Here is a 15,886-nt window from a genome sequence, read left to right as displayed (position 1 = left end):
GGAGAATAAAAAGGTCTTTGGTGGCAAGCGCAGATAAATCGCACAGGTGAATTTGATGGCACCTGAGGTGACTGCAACGTGTCCCCGTTTAATAGATGTGGTGCTTGTGTGTTCCTGCCGCCGTTGAAAAGTCAAGGGGGCCTTTAGCCGCCTAGTAGAGTTTAACTAAAGCTGTAAACACACTTATGGGTTAAGATGAGTCATATCAGAGATCAGTTCTCTGCGGTCTTCTATACGTTTTCATACCCTCTGGTTTGAAACTAGTGCTCAGGGTGAGAGAGAAACTGCCGGTAGGAGGTCACAAATGAACTAGCTTTACAAATTCCACTTTAGAGCAGTGTGTTCTCTTCACACACGTTCTCTTCACACGTCCTCATGGGGAGACTGGACTCAAACCCAGCTGATGGAACTGAGAACTGGAAATACTAATGGAACAAAAATATGATCTTAATGATGTCACATGAAAGAGTAGCAAATTGGAGATCAAAGAAAGGGTCTAGTCGGGTGCAGCTTGATATGTCTGCTGCATCTCCAAAAGCAGCTTTAGTTGACCCATCTCTACACAATCAAGAGAAATGACTCTGGATGTCAAAGGGAAAAGAAAAGAGTGAATAAAGCTTAGTAGGAGGCTCATCTGACATCAAAAGATCAGGAAAGCAGCCTCTAATAATGCATTTGTGATGGCAGAACCTGTTGAGATCTTCTTTGTGGAGCATGTAGTACGGTGGCAATGACATCCTACGCTTGTTTGTTTCTTTTTCCAAATCCAAATTAGAATGCCCATCAAATCAAGTGAGTTTAAATTTTGAATAAATTTAACATATTCAGAATTTCCTTAGAAACCAGGAGGGTCCAGAAAATCAGCGTTCAACTTTCCGCAGTGTTTTTGCCACTTTGGCGAAACTATTGTGCTTGAACCCTTTTTGTTGTTTGGTGAAAGACATTTAAGAGGCATTAAAAGCAGAGGCTTGAAAATGAAAAGGGCAGTTCCTTCTCATGAACTGCCATTAACTTATTGGATCCTAGGTGTGTGTGTGTGTGTGTGTGTGTGTGTGTGTGTGTGTGTGTGTGTGTGTGTGTGTGTGTGTGTGTGTTTAGGTCTGTAATCAGTAGGATAAGCACCTGTTTAAAATACTTGTTTAAGGCAGGAGCAGAAAACTGAGCTTTGCATTTTCAAATGTTTCCAAATGCAGCGGTTGATAACACAAACCCAGCGACATGCATCCTTTCTGACAGACCACTGTAGCGATCGGTCTGGCAAATCTTGTCCGTGTACTCGCTGTGCTCAGCTGGCTTCCTGTTTCCCTTCGTATTTATTTTTCAAAATGAAATTAAAACCTAGCGTAAAAATGGAAGGAAAAACTCAAACCAATGAGAAAAATAAAGTCCTGATATCCTAACACGATCCAATTAAGTTTCATGCCCAAATATCTTTGTTACTTAGAAAAGATCCATCCTACACGTTTGAATGTAGTCGCATTGCGTTGACAAGGTTTCAAGCAGGCAATTAAAAACTATGGGTGAACTATGATGAATACTGGAATATTGGTTTATGCTTGTAAGTGTGAGTGTGGCACTGTCACAGTCTCCCTAGTTAAGTTAGACATGGATGGATGGGTGGATGGATGGATGGATGGATGGATGGATGGATGGATGGATGGATGGATGGATGGATGGATGGATGGATGGATGGATGGATGGATGGATGGATGGATGGATGGATGGATGATGGACTTCTTTTACCAGGAACCAGTAGACTCCACTAGTATTCTGAAGGTCCCACATGATGCAACCAAAATCTTGGCCAATCTCACGACTGGAACAAATAACTTGAAGAGAGGGATGAAAACAGGGAGAAGCCTCTGAGGGGAAGCTGATCCCATGTGAGCTTTTAATGTGTCCATGTTGGTCTTGCACCTGTTTTCTTGTCCCCATTTACTAGCCCAAAGCCTCCGTGGACAGGTCCACATGTTCTCCCCCTCTGCTCTTCAGACTGTGGCTGCTGCTGCTGTCGGGGCTCCTCCACTGCCTCTGGCTCATTTTCTCTTCTTCACACCTGCGGGTTTGGATGAAACTGTGGGAAATCGTAGTTTTGGGGACATGAAGGTAAAAATGAAGGAGGAGACCCACTGAGTCTTTGGTTCATTAGTCCAGAGACGGAGGGGTTCTCATGTACACAAGTTTTGGTGGTGTGTCTCTCCATCACAGGCGGTCGTGTAGAGAAATCTCGTCTGTCTGTCCTGGTGAAACGCTCTGCAGCAAGACAGTACACAGCGCACAGCAAGTCCTTCAGAGCAGAGCCACCTGCCCAAAATAAAAGACAGAACTCGTTCAGAGGTGCTCGGAAAAATGCCAGATGACAAATACAGACACAAACAAGACGACAGAACAAGCCACAGAAGCTGTGACAGTACAAGAAGGAGGCTTGTATTTGTTGTCTTCTTCTGCATGCAGCCAGCAGAGTTCCGTCAGCGAGTCATCGTTCATGTGAAATGACAGGCAGCTGATGTCAAAGGCGGAGGGAACGGCACGTCAACGTCTCTCGCTCTTGTTGTCTTGGGTCAGGGCTTCGTTTTGTTCTTTAGCGTTGTTATTGTGCTATTTTTACTGCACAGGGATTAGGACTCTATCAATAACTCTTCCTGCTTCCTTCCTCTGTGCGTTCTGCTTTTATCCCTTCCTTTGTTCCTCTTCTGTAGAAGTGTGGCTCTTTCTGAGGCGACAGTCAGTCCTCCTCGTCTCCTTTGCATCACACTGTCACCCTGAGTGCGCTCTGCTGTAATTTTGTCCTCCATCCTGTGATCCTGTCCTACGTACCTGGGGCCTTTTTGTCTCCCATGCAGGTTGAAACTGCGGAGCATCTTTACATTTTAGGGCCACCTGCGCCTCTTTGGGATGCGTTCACAGGCTTTATCCTCGGTTCCTCCTTCCAATTATAGACACTTTTTCTGTCTTCTGCCCTCTATGCTGTTATTTGCATTGCTTTGCAGTGTTTCTCTAATTCGGGCCCCCTCAGTGCCTCTGTTGAGCGTATTTCCTCCCCTCTCTGAGGTATGGAACTTTTTTTAAGTTCCAATAGAGGAGATGTGCCTTCTTTGTGGTTACATTCACTCACAGCGTGGTCTATACTGGTGTCCCGGTGTTCTGTGAACTTTACTGAAGAATAAAAGAGATGCAAATGAGGCTGCCCAGCAGACACATCATTTACTTCATCTCAGTTCACAAATAACCCTGCTGGAAGACAGATAGGGCAATCTGTGAAGCCTGTAAATGTCATTTACCCCAGTTCCAGGTGTGTTTCATCATTCACACGTGCACCTCTATCCCAGAATAATCCCAATTTAAGCTAATTTATGTGAGGCTGGACACCACGACACTGATAATAAGTGGAGCTATTAGATATGAGAAACCCTGTGAGGGCCAAAATAGGTGTAGCCTCACTGGCACTCAAAAGCAAAACGTTCACTAGGAAGTGGGGGAGCGACCTTGGCGAGGGTCAAGTTTCATCGGGTGGTTTTCAGTGTTTGCTCTGCAGTTAAAAAACTCCTGGACCATTGTTGTTAAGGGCCAATGTGGCTCGATATCTACAGTCATTGACTATTTTCCAATAACCTTGGAAAAAAAAAAACATGCATTTCACATGTCTGTTTTTATTGTTGTTTGGTCCAGTTCCGGTTGTGAAAACACGAATAGTTTAACAATTGGACGAATCGTCTGTAGGCAGCACGCTCATGCTCAGACTGTCAAATGAAAAGTTTAATATGAGGAAACACATTGTTGCCGTAGATTTTTTTCAGTTCCAAATCCAATTTCACTTACAAACTGGATAACATCATCATCATCATCATCATCATCATCATCATCATCATCATCATCATCAATGTATTGTATTGTAAAGATCCTGGCTGGCGCGTGTTTAACTTAGAGTCTTTAAGCTCTTAGCGCTGCAGTAAAATGACGCCTCACTACGTATTTGTCAACAGCATATTTCCCATACACCCAATGGGATCCTTCATCATAACAATAAAGATTGGATTGTTTGTTATATTATGGTTACTAAATATTTCATACCCATATAAATTCACATAAATGCTTTGCTTAGTTGTTTGACCACCAACATAATATTACAATACAAGTTGACTTGTCCTTATCAAACTTACTAACCTTTCCTGACCTCTGGGTTTTATTTCCTATCCCCACCATAGTGCCCATTGTCACAGAAATGCTGAAGCACCTGTGTTAGCCGCACATGCTAAACCCAGTTATTGGTTGTAAAACAAGACTTTCAGATATAAACTCGGGGGTTTGGCAGCATATCACGATTCCATTTTCTTGTCTCCAGTTGGAGGGCACAAGAAAGTTCTGTTTATTCATGTTTATTGCAGAAGGTTTAATATTTGAACTGATGGTTTTATATTTATATTTTATATTTTTCTTATATGCTACATTGACAGCTGAGAATCAGTGTTTCGTTCATGACAACAGCGAGAGTGTGAGTCTGAAGCCAACTCCACCTTGGGAATCTTTTAAGCCAGTGGCAGGCAAAGGTTAATGTTCAGCCAGACTAGCATCCTTTTGTATCAGTGGCTGTTGTGCTTCTGATAGTGGAGTGCTAATGTGTGTTTTTAATGGAACTGGCCTCAAACAACCATCTGTACAATACAGCTAAAACAGAAGATATTTTTCTAACATGAAAAAAAAAAATTCTTAAGGCTCAGACTATTAGAAGACAAATCTAAATAAACATACTAGATGTCATATAAGCAATTCCAACGGCCACAAATTAATTGGTGAGCCGTAGATACAAAATTTCAAGGATGGCAGAAAACATGATGATCAATATTCAAATAGATGCAACTCTCCCAATGCTCATCGCAGAGGGTAGACCATCATGCTTTGGTGTTGGGGCTCCTCAGCAGAGATCAGCAAGGCAAGCATGGGATGTTCGCAGAGACAGGCTGCCATATATCATCGTACGCTAGAAAACTGTTTCCATCAGAGGAGTTGGGTTCCATCCCAGCAGCCACCTGTCCATCACAGAACACACACCATCCACACACATTCATGCAGAGTCCATGCTGAGCTGGAACCTTCTCGCCAAGGGCTCACCACACTTCATTGTTGGACGAGATGAGACTGAAAACTCACTTTGGGAGAGCCACCAAAGAAAAATACAGGCACTCTCCCTGCCCCTTAAATACCATCATCAGCTAGATGAGCATTTTCAACTGAGTACATGTGCCCTCTTTTATCTCATCACAGCTCACTTTTAGGGTTTGGACCAATGACATAGCAGTATTGATGTAAGAGAGCAGTGAGCTGCTTCACCACAAAGCAATCAAAAGAACAATTTAAACCAAAGTGTACACACTCACACAGCGCTCAAATGTCTCTGACTTCAAAGAAATGGCATATTTTGCCTTTGGCTGTACATATTCTGCTTATGAAATGTAATTAGACTCACACCAAACATGCACACACGCACACCTAATGCATTCCATTTAGCTTAATGCACAAGCACAAAGGTGGTTGATCAAAGGTTTCAGATTGGCGACGTTCACGAGAGCAGCCGCCAGATGAATATTAAATTACATCTGAGTCTTAGATCGTGACGGCCCCTCAGCTAAGGTGTGTAATGGAGTGTGCCTTCAATACACAAGCGCTACTTTCAAAGTTGATTTCTGCATCGACGGCACCCAAAGCAGCGCGCGGTTTTGCTACCTCCGCAGGACTTCTGCTGCTCCTTTCACTGGGGACTCGCATGCGTGATAATCCGTCCTCCATTCCACTCTTCCACGCTGAAGCTAAGGTCCTTTTGAGGGCTGCCTTTAATGGTGCATGCTGAGCAGCCACTAATGAGTTGTGTCTTTCTTCTCTCTGCAGCTGGATGCCCAGTGGAAGGTGGTGGTGAAGATGGCTAGGAGGCACTTAGCGAGGTGGCTGACACCGCCCCGGGTCAGATGGCCCTGTTCCTTGGGAATAGGAATCCTTTATCTGCTCCTGCTCTCGGCCTGTCTGGGCCAGGATACAGAAGGTAAAGGCAACCTCTGGTTATGTGGCCCTTCTCTTCTTCTTTTGAAGTCAGTCCACAGCTTCTTCTTTTTTCTAATTCGGGGTCAGATAAGCTTGAATCCCTGCTCAGCTGGGTTTTAATATTGGACCTGAGCTCAGAACTTTCCTATAAGGCTTATCTGAGTAACGAGCATCAGAGTCGATTTCCTGATTGATTATTCCCGTGTTATTTTTTGTGTGCCGAGGATCAACGCACAACTTTTTCTAGATTGCAAATGCAACATTTATCTCAGGGATTTAAGCAGCAGCTCACATTATCGGATTTTTGAAAATATCTGTTGTTTAATTTTTTTTGAAGACGTTTTAACATCTTTTTACTGACTTGCGATGCCCACAGGTTGTATGCAAACATAAACTCAGACATAACTCTTATAAACCAGTTCTATTTACTTAATCTGATGCCACAGTTTCCTACCATTTATGTCCAAATGGGCCTCCAGACAGAGCTTTTATGAACGTGGTAAATTACTGTTATAGACCAAAGAGTGATTTATCTGTGGAGCTGCATCTTTATTCCCATGAGTTGTTAATCCCACCTATGTGAACATGATACTGATAAAATAGTTACACGGTTTATGAGAGATTTTAGTGTAATTTCTTTTTAATGATGGCAGACATGCAGTGATCTGAAAAAATGAATCTCTGTGACATGCTTTTTTGTTTTAGCCATGCTGGCTATGCTGCTTATCTTAGGTAAGCAAGTATGCTGCTGATATGTGTGACATGAATTGTCCAAACAAGCACGTTGGTGTAGAGATGGAGATGTCGGCGTCACCCACTTTATGAAATCCCCAGATTCCCAAGATGAGTTCAGTTAGGAAGGATTTAGGATGAAATTGAAACCAGTAAAGTAACGAGTGTGACTGGATTTGTGGGTAAGACAGAGGTGACTGTCTTGTTTTGTGGTTCTTGTGCACTTATACACTCCTCAATGTGTATCTGATCCGCTCCTGCTGGGGGACTTTTACCTCACGCCAATGGGTTTGGATGGATTTGCAGGAAAAGTCTTGCACATGTAGCAAAAACCGTCGTGCCAGGTCTGAGGTGGCGATGCAACCTGCATGGTCAGCATTCAGGCAGGCATAAGGAAGGTCCCTCTTTGTGTAAAATGCTTGATAAATGAGGCAACCACACCCACTGATGGCATCAGAGACTGGTACCATAGAACTCAGCACATTTTTCACTTTGACTATCTTTTGTTGGGTTTATGCAGAAGTATGAGGGCATGTATGAGCAGTGAGCTGGAGCACCGCATCCCAGTTCCAGTTCAGGTCTCCCTGGACGTACTTCTCATGTCTCCTCACCTCCCAAGTCCACTAAAGCTGTTACAGGAGTAAAATGTGTACTTCTGAAGTTTAACTTCCTCTGCCAAATGCACAAATAACAAAATTAGAAGAATTTAAAGAAGCTGGATTTTTGTGTAAGTGCTCCTCTCGACTGATATGCAGGTATTTCTTTGATGACCTCTCTTGGGATGAATGCCTGGTCGTGGTTGTTGTCTACTCTGTCATATCCACACCAGTATGTTTTAACGAGCCTTGGCTCCAGTATAAGTGACCTTAGTAACTCGTGTTCAGTCTCCCCAGTTACAGGAATAAAGTAACTTCAACTAACTTCATCTGAAGTGTACGGCACGGAGGCGGCACTTGGTGATTGTTTTAACTGAATGTGACTTATCTGCAAATAAGAACGAGACAAGAGCAGATGACAGAAACGGTGCCGTGCCTGAGCTGTTGAATATTGTGTGTTTGGCATGAGTATGTGTGTGTTATCACAGCTCATTGCTGATGCATGAATGGCTGCAAATGCGGTGGTCCGGAATTGTTCCTTTACACCAGTGTAAATTATTATCAGCTGCAGTCCAATCTGCACTCCTTCCGTGCACATTTTCCCCCTACGGAAACATGGTGGGACACGGCTCTAGCAATAACTGGCTCCACTACAACTTGATAACCAACTATTGTTTCTTCAGTGGGTACTTTTTCCCCTCATTTTTGCAAGTATAACTGCTTATAGTTAGCGTGACTGGTACGCCGTGGCTCTTCCTTTCAGATTCACCTTGGCTGAAGGAATAGCAGCATCTGACCTCTAGACTCACATCACCACTGCTTATTTTAGCCACAGAGTTATTCTGGCATTACCTGTTGTCATTTTATTCAAGAGATAAGGCTATAACAGTTAGAATTAATGTTCTGAATCCTGCAGAACTCGTTCAGGCAGACAACCTAGGGTGCGCCATTTCAGATCAATTGATTGTCACTGTTAAGGTTTAGTTTGACCAGGACCCGAATGCAGACAGGAAACAGCCAACTAGATCTCCAAAGTGTTTATTGAAAACAAAAAGAAGCCTCGAGCGCTGCGAGGGGAAATCCTGCTTCTTCCTTCTCTAAAGGAGGGAGGCGTGGTGACCTCGAGTAGAGAATGAACACGATTACGAATCTTAAATCTCGAAAAAGGGTAAGAACCTGAGTACAGGTTCACCACAACACTGTCAAAACGATCCAACACTGGTGAACAGGAGCCCAGGACCTAAATAGCCGGTTGATTAACGATTGGCTGCAAGTGTGACTGTCACCAGCCACAGCTTCAGGAATGTGTATCCACCACACCCCTGGAGAAAGAACAGAGAAGGAACAAGGCACACCAAGACAACCACCCAGGACCCTGACAGTGGCATGCCCCTCTCTCCTGATTAGGGCAGGTATTTCAGTCCCCACGTTTACCTGATCAATCCTGATTGCTCCATGCTTCTACTGCTCTTGATGTATGCTGCTCATGCTGCTCATGCTGCTCTGCCTTCTGCTCTTGGATTCTCCTTGATTTCTACTGCATCCGGCAACAGCCATGAAGAGCTATCATAACCGTTACTGGTGTGGGCAAGGATCCCGAGATGGCAAAACGCCCTACTGCTAAAAGCAAATAAGGTAGAGCTCCAGCCAAGACATGCACCCAAAAGTCTACTTTGTTCGCTGTCCAGCCAAATGCCAAATTGTTGTTGGCTTGTTTAGCTCAGTCAAATTCAGCAGGCACTTCTTTTGGTTTTGCCCTAAGCGACAAAGTCTTGACATTATTGACCAAACTTGCCACTTTGCCCCGGAGGCCTCTGGGACCTGCAGTCACTAACTTTGGGCATACCGTTCTTGAGCCGGAGCCATTCCTGCCTTAGTAGGAACGGGATTATCCCAGGTGCATAGCTCGGTCTCTGGTTTTATTTTGGCATTGGGGCTCGTTTCTAAGATTACCACAATAGTTTCTTGTTGAAATTTGGAATGTATATAAAGAAATTCAATCAGTGCATAGACGGGTCATTCGTATATCTCAAAGTGACAGATTTAATTTTGGTCTTAAAACATTCCACACCTGCTCTGCTCACTTCTAAGCTACCAGCCCGGCCACCTACAACCTCCAGGTGCCCTATTTACCTGGCAACAATACACCTATATGCATAAAATTTATATAAAATATATGAAAGCTATGTGTCCAAAAGGGTGCATCCTGCAAAATTGGAGAAATAAATCCTGTTCATCCCCCCATGCTTGTGTTGTGCCAAGCCTATGTGTGGACAACACATTTTGTCTACCTGCTACTGGTATTACATTTTGGATTTTACTATAGGAGTTATTAATAATTACCAAAAAAGAATTATTTAGAATTAAGCTCTTGGATCAAAGTATTACATCAGCTAGGGCCACCGTCAATCTGAGAAGAGAAAAGAAAACCAATTCATTAAATGAGTCTCATAAAATATACAAAACTGTCCATTTAACACTCTGATTAGGACACGTTTGCATGCAGGTAGGTTTACAAGACACTTCTGAACACAATATGTAAAAAAAAAACCATACAATCCTTCTAGAATGTAGAAAAGAGGAATGAGCGACCTTGTGTGTGTGTGGGTCTGTGTGTGTGCATGTGTGTCCAAGAGGATGCCGAGTCCTTGAGGCCATGAAGAAAGAAGATCAAAAAAAGAAGCTCTACCAAGCGGAGGTCCCATGCACATGTGAAAATGTGATAAGGGGCGTGTGTTTCATGAGGTGCCAGATTATAGGAAGCATGCTAGTTTAGCATGCAAGCGGCCCTGAAGCCATGTATTGAAACTTGACTACATCAACTGAACAATGTGGCAGAGCCAACTAAACTGTAACCTGACTACCAATTGATCACAGCAACCCACTAAAGCACAAATGCAACATTAATTTAAGGGTCTATGCTCAGTGCTTGAATTGCTAAACTTCAATTGTAGAATTTAAAACCACTATTTGAATCACATATATTGAATTTTTATAGTTTTATTTGAATCATTGCATTGAAAAATAGAATTTGATTGGTTTATATATTCCCACTCCCTTCTTACAATTCAGTTTTAATTTACTGTGCTGGCCAGGTAATGCTGGAAGAGCAGTTGAGCACAGATACACAGGACTTTTGACAATAAGCACCACCAACTCTATGTTGTGTTGCTCTTTTTGCTGCTGATTCTGATGAAGGAGCCAAGCTGGGAAAAGGTGTAATTCCATCTCTGAAAGCATAGTTTGCTGTGTTATCCTTCTGATACACTATGGAAACCTGCTCAGTCCTTTGAGGTCCATTGTTAGCAGCTCAGTGCTAACCAGTTCCAGTTAGATTAGCCTGTAAACCTCGTGTTTGGCAGCTAATTAAACTTCTTTTGCTGTATCTTGATAATTCCTCAGCCTTTCCTGAGGAAAAGTAACGTATCTGCTTTTGTTACCAGACAAGCTAAAGCCTTCACAAAACAGAACCTTTTGAGTCTCTGGATTGCTTTGTTCTTCACACTACTCAATGTCACCTGGTCGAGAGTCTTGAGGTCGGTGGCGTGCTCTGACTACACGACTAGTCGGCAACAAGAGTGGTCGCACTGCATGACTCTCCATTAGTAAGACAGGCCGACAGCTCTACTTGTTCTCAATCAACGTTTTCTATCAAAAACGCATGCAAGAAGTGACACGGGAAATGCTCAAACACACACACACACACACACACACACACACACACAGCTCTTGTTGCTGCTGTTGCTGCTGCTCTGGTCACTTCCACATTAGCTCTTTCGATATCAATGCATGCCAACTTCCCATTGGGCACGCTAGGTGTGTTTTTCTCATAACTCAGAGTCAAGTCGTCTCTGACTGGGATCTTTGGGGTGTTTGCATTTACCACCCAATCGTCGCTGAGTTTTTTCAGCAACCTTACGAATAGAGTAAAATTGCATCGTGTGAACAGGACTTTAGCATTTAGTGAGAACTAGGTAGTGGTGGAGAATAATGGAGGTAGAAGAGAGGTATTGGAGGTAGGAAAGATTTGGCAGGAGAGCTGAGGCAAAAATGAGAGAAAAAAAGGCTGAGCAGAGCCTTTATGTGACCTAATGACCTCAGAGTCACATGCCGTAGTCAACCAGTGACAGGTGCTGAGTCAAGTCTTCACACCTGGACGATTGTGGAATCTGGTGCTTTCCTTTGTCTCCGAGACAACGAAATCCATGTGGTCCTCTCGGTTATGCATGGTGAACCTCTGTCTTACCCACAAATCCAGGTCCCAAAACACCCAGTAATCGTCCTAAAAAATGAATGTCAAAACGTCAAAAACTAAACGTCATGGTCAGCAACGTTGCCATTGAATCATCAAATCTGCAGGCTAAGCTGCTGAGCTGGGTGGAGGAGACAGTTCCATTCTCTTTGAGGTGATGCTGCCTCTTGTCTCCATTTTCTCAGACAGTGCTAGACTAGGATCTAAAGGCATCCTGTCTCATCTTGGGAGTTCTGCTTCCATACTCATGGCAAAAGGTCTATCCAAAAACACATTAAAACCCTTTGACTCTGCTTGGTAACTCTTCTTTTCCTTCTATGATGATTTTTCCTGTTCTGCCCTTTAGTTCAGTCTTTCAAGTTCTGCTATTTGCAGCCTCCATTAAAGCCTTGATTACCAGTATAATATTCAGGGAATGTCTTGTACTAAGACTTAAGCTTTGATATCCCATACTATAGTGTCCTCTGTAAGATATGGGGTGTGTCCTTCTGCTGCTTCCCATCACCACCCTGACAGTCATGGCTCAACAGCTGCCCCATCTCTGCCTGGCAAAATGGAAAGACTTACTGCTTTCATGTAGCACAAAATCTACAGATCCTTGGCACAGGCAGTGAGAGCATCTGACGTGGTCCCTCTCCTTCTTGCCTATCATACCAAGCTGGTTGACATGGGTCAGTAGCTGGACTCTGGTGTCCCCGAGCCGATTGTGAGGGAGGAAATTTGCATCACAGCAGATCTCAGGGAACTGTCCAATCCTTTGGCCACTCCGTGGCCTTGGCTGTGGCAGTTAAACAGTTAAACAGAAAGTGCCATTGCTGCAGAAGGCGCAATTGTTGTTCTACTACCTGGGGTGGTGGAGACCGTATAGAGCGCTAGGGTTTTTTTCTATCGATTCTCTTTAAAACTCTAAGTGGGCAATGTTCGAAGACTGGTGCAAATTGAAAAATGTTTTCCCTTTTCAGTGCTTCATCTCAGAATGGTTGTCCTTCTTACAAAGCATTAGAGATAGGCGAGGGGTTTCTCCACAATTAACTCCTATCTTGCCGCTATCTCTGTTTGCCATATTGTCTTTGGAAGAGACGCTGGCAGCCAGCGCCCGCTGGTGAGCTAATTTATGAGGGGAGCACATCGGAGGCTGTGTGTTTCCAAACCTCAGCTCCTTCCTTCGACCTCTCTCAGCAGTCCCTTGAGAGACTGGGTGAAAATGACTTGAAATCACTGGCATTCAATCCCACTTTGCTTTTGGCCATATCCACAGCTAAACATGTGGGTAAAATGTAAGCTAGCCTGGCTTATCCCTCCTCCTTGCACTTTTCTGGAGGTTGTTGACAAGCTGTTCCTTGACGCTAACCCTTCATTTATACCAGGATTTAAAAGTGCAACTTATTGCTGTGTCAGAGCTGATGATTGATGGCTGTACTCGTGCTTTACACTTGAACGTTGAGAGATGGAGTTTTGAAGAGATCTAACAAGCTGTTTGTATCCTGGGCTTTATTCTATGTGGGAAACCCATTTCACAGCCCACTAAATAATGGCTGCCACTGGATCTGTGAAGGAGACTAAGGGTTTACAGCACTCAGGGGTTTTGGGAGACCATTCAAATCAGGTCATGTCTACCTCATGTCCAATGGAGTCTCTACTGAGGAAATATCGAGGGCAGACGGGGCTTTCCCTCAAACTTTTGTCTAGTTTTAGAGACGGGATGTGACTGTACCCTCTCTGGCTCGCTCCATACTCGGAGGTGAGGTATCACAGCACACTCCCCTCCTTGCAGTAAGTAAGGAAGATGCACACTTGATTATGCAGATTACAGGCTGCCATGATTTATATAGAGAGAGGGGGAGAGGTATGCCGTCTGATCACTGCTGCCATTTGCCTGTCAGACACAGAGTCATTGGAGTTTACGTATGGCAATCGCAGAGAACCCGTTCCCATAGGCTGAGAATCCACAGTATGTTAGCAGGGAACCAGGTTGCGTGAGTAAGCTTACTTTCCTTTTTGGTGACTAATTTAATTAAGGGAAAAAAGGTGACGCTCAGCTCGTCATCATTTCTGTATTTTAGTTTCACGTGGATGATGGAAAGAGGAACATGGCTTTATAAAAGGGGCAGAGTCAAACAAATCAGTCCAAACGTAAAGCTTTTTTTCATAATTATTTGAAGGAATTTCCAGTTTCCATTTCATGTCACGTTCTTAACGTTTTCTATTTCTTTCAATGATTTTTATTTCTCTCTGGTGCATATTTATTTGCTGGGCATCCCCACATCTGCATTTCCACTATGATTTTCTCATCTCATCATCCAGCTGTAAAGGGTCCTCTGAGCCAAGTCCAAATGACTCAGGTTAGTAGTTTATAAACTGTAGATCAGTGATGCCCTGTGCACATCAGCCTCACTGTTACTACTGCACCGCTCTCCTCCTGAATGGGCAGAAATATCTGTCTTTGGAACGCCATCATCTGTCCCACTCGTCTGGGGGCTTTACAGTACTTTTACAGTAAATCCTTCAGTGTTCCTGTCTGACACTGATAGCTTTACCTGCTGCACCAGAGTGTGCAAACAAGCTGGGACTGCAGCTGACTGCAGATGTGGGATGTCAGTGCTGAGCTTTTTGCTTTCCATTTCTTTTCTTGGCCACGCTCTGCAGCTTCAAACATATTTTCCCCTCCCTTTTAAACTATTTAATAAAGTGTTTATAAGTCAGTTTACTGGTGGAAATCCAAAGACTGTATCTTGCTGACAGGAAGTAGAAAATGTTTCACAAGGAGGCAAAACAGTCCCTATTGTTAGCTTGATTTTAAAGTCATTATTAGTTGTGTATTTGTATCCCTCTCTGTTAGCATGATGGAGTTGCACATGTTACAGATTGCTTACTGCTTACATCAGTTGTGCCAGGGCAGTACGATGCTGCAGATTTATCACGTATTTGTGCATATTTGAGCACATGTGAAGGTGGCCGGTGTTTGGACGTGTTGATTTGGTGTTTTCAAGGTGATTTAAATATTTATTGCTGCTGAGGTTTCTGCCTGAACCCCCTCCTGTGCCTTTTCTGTCCTTCATCATGTCTCTTGCAATCCATCATTTTTTTTCTCTAGCCTTTCTTCTGCTGATCTACCTTGACTGCTGTTTGTCCACCCCTTCCTTTACTCCTGGAACCTTTATTTTTGAAGTTTATTTGTTTCCTGTCTTTCACCCTTGTAAGCAACGCTCACACATCTCTTTCTTCTGACCCTGTGTATTGTCAATTTACCAAGTTTTCCTCAGCTTATTTATTGCTTCAGGCTTTATAAAAAGACTTGTCCTTGACATTTATTACTTTACTTTCAAGAGCCTGCAGTCTGTATTTGAATAGCACACTGGTCAAGTGTGTGCTCAGCATAGAGCTGTGACATATCAGTGATGATAGCACGTATACAACCGGCAAAAGCACCCGCATGAAGACTACCGAAAGGAAATATTGGAAACATGTCTTCTGTTTTAGCTAACAGCCATGTCTCTGGTCAAGAATGTGATGCAGGTGTGTTGCTTGGCTACCAAAGCAGTCATAACAGTGTTAGCGGTTAGTGCAGATTTGCAGCCCTGACCACCTGATTTCAGGCAGCAACACTGTCAGCTGTGTTCGACCCTGCACCCGCCGAGAACACACCTGACACTCCCAGACATGGACAGGGGAGCGTCAGAATAATGGACCAGTCTGCTCAGTGACAAAGTGGGATCCTTACAGCGATGAGGGTGTGTGCGTGTGTGTGTGTTGTGTGTGTGTGTGTGGGGTGGGCATGTGCAAGCGGGTCCACAATCACTTTTCTCCAGAGATACATCAATCTAACACAAGGTCACACTCTCTCCTCTGCAACAATCTCCTTCTCTCCTCTTCGCTGCCAGTGTGCCCCATCACTTCTTCGCTCTAGCCTCCCCTGCATCATCTCCTCTCTGGTTTTGTCCTCCGTCCTCCGTGGATGAATGGATTGAAAAGGGGATAGATAGAGAGATGAATGGGTGATGGATGAATGTAGGCTGCTTGGATAGAGAAAGGCAGACACAGAGCAATGGGACCCCGGGGAGAGGTGTAGATTGGCGTACCTGCTGATGGAAGCTTAAAAAGGATGTGACACGAGAGCGCTTTTAGAGAAAAACGGGCCCCCGTCTGTTCACTCCCATATTTCAACCTTTTACAACCTCATCCCTTGGTGTTACTTTCTGAAAGACTTTGCGGCAGATTCTGTAAGTCGTGGTTGTAAGAGGGAGGGTTGCATAGCACAAGGTGGTGTTAGAAA

The 15,886-nt window shown here is 43.8% G+C and overlaps 1 protein-coding gene across 3 annotated transcripts in view; it reads left to right on the top strand.

The window, feature by feature from the left end:
* The window catches only part of LOC130521490 (protocadherin-15-like), a 103,678-nt gene that overhangs the window by 12,579 nt on the left and 75,213 nt on the right, over positions 1–15,886 (top strand). For all 3 annotated transcript variants that reach the window (XM_057025103.1, XM_057025096.1, XM_057025088.1), the window contains exon 2: positions 5,884–6,034. In XM_057025103.1, the coding sequence (XP_056881083.1) occupies positions 5,914–6,034 (121 nt within the window). In that variant the 5' untranslated portion in view covers positions 5,884–5,913. The remainder of the gene's footprint in view (positions 1–5,883; positions 6,035–15,886) is intronic.

Source organism: Takifugu flavidus, chromosome 1 (assembly GCF_003711565.1).
Source record: "Takifugu flavidus isolate HTHZ2018 chromosome 1, ASM371156v2, whole genome shotgun sequence".
Taxonomy (NCBI): domain Eukaryota; kingdom Metazoa; phylum Chordata; class Actinopteri; order Tetraodontiformes; family Tetraodontidae; genus Takifugu; species Takifugu flavidus.
This window is presented reverse-complemented; position numbering and strand designations above follow the sequence as displayed.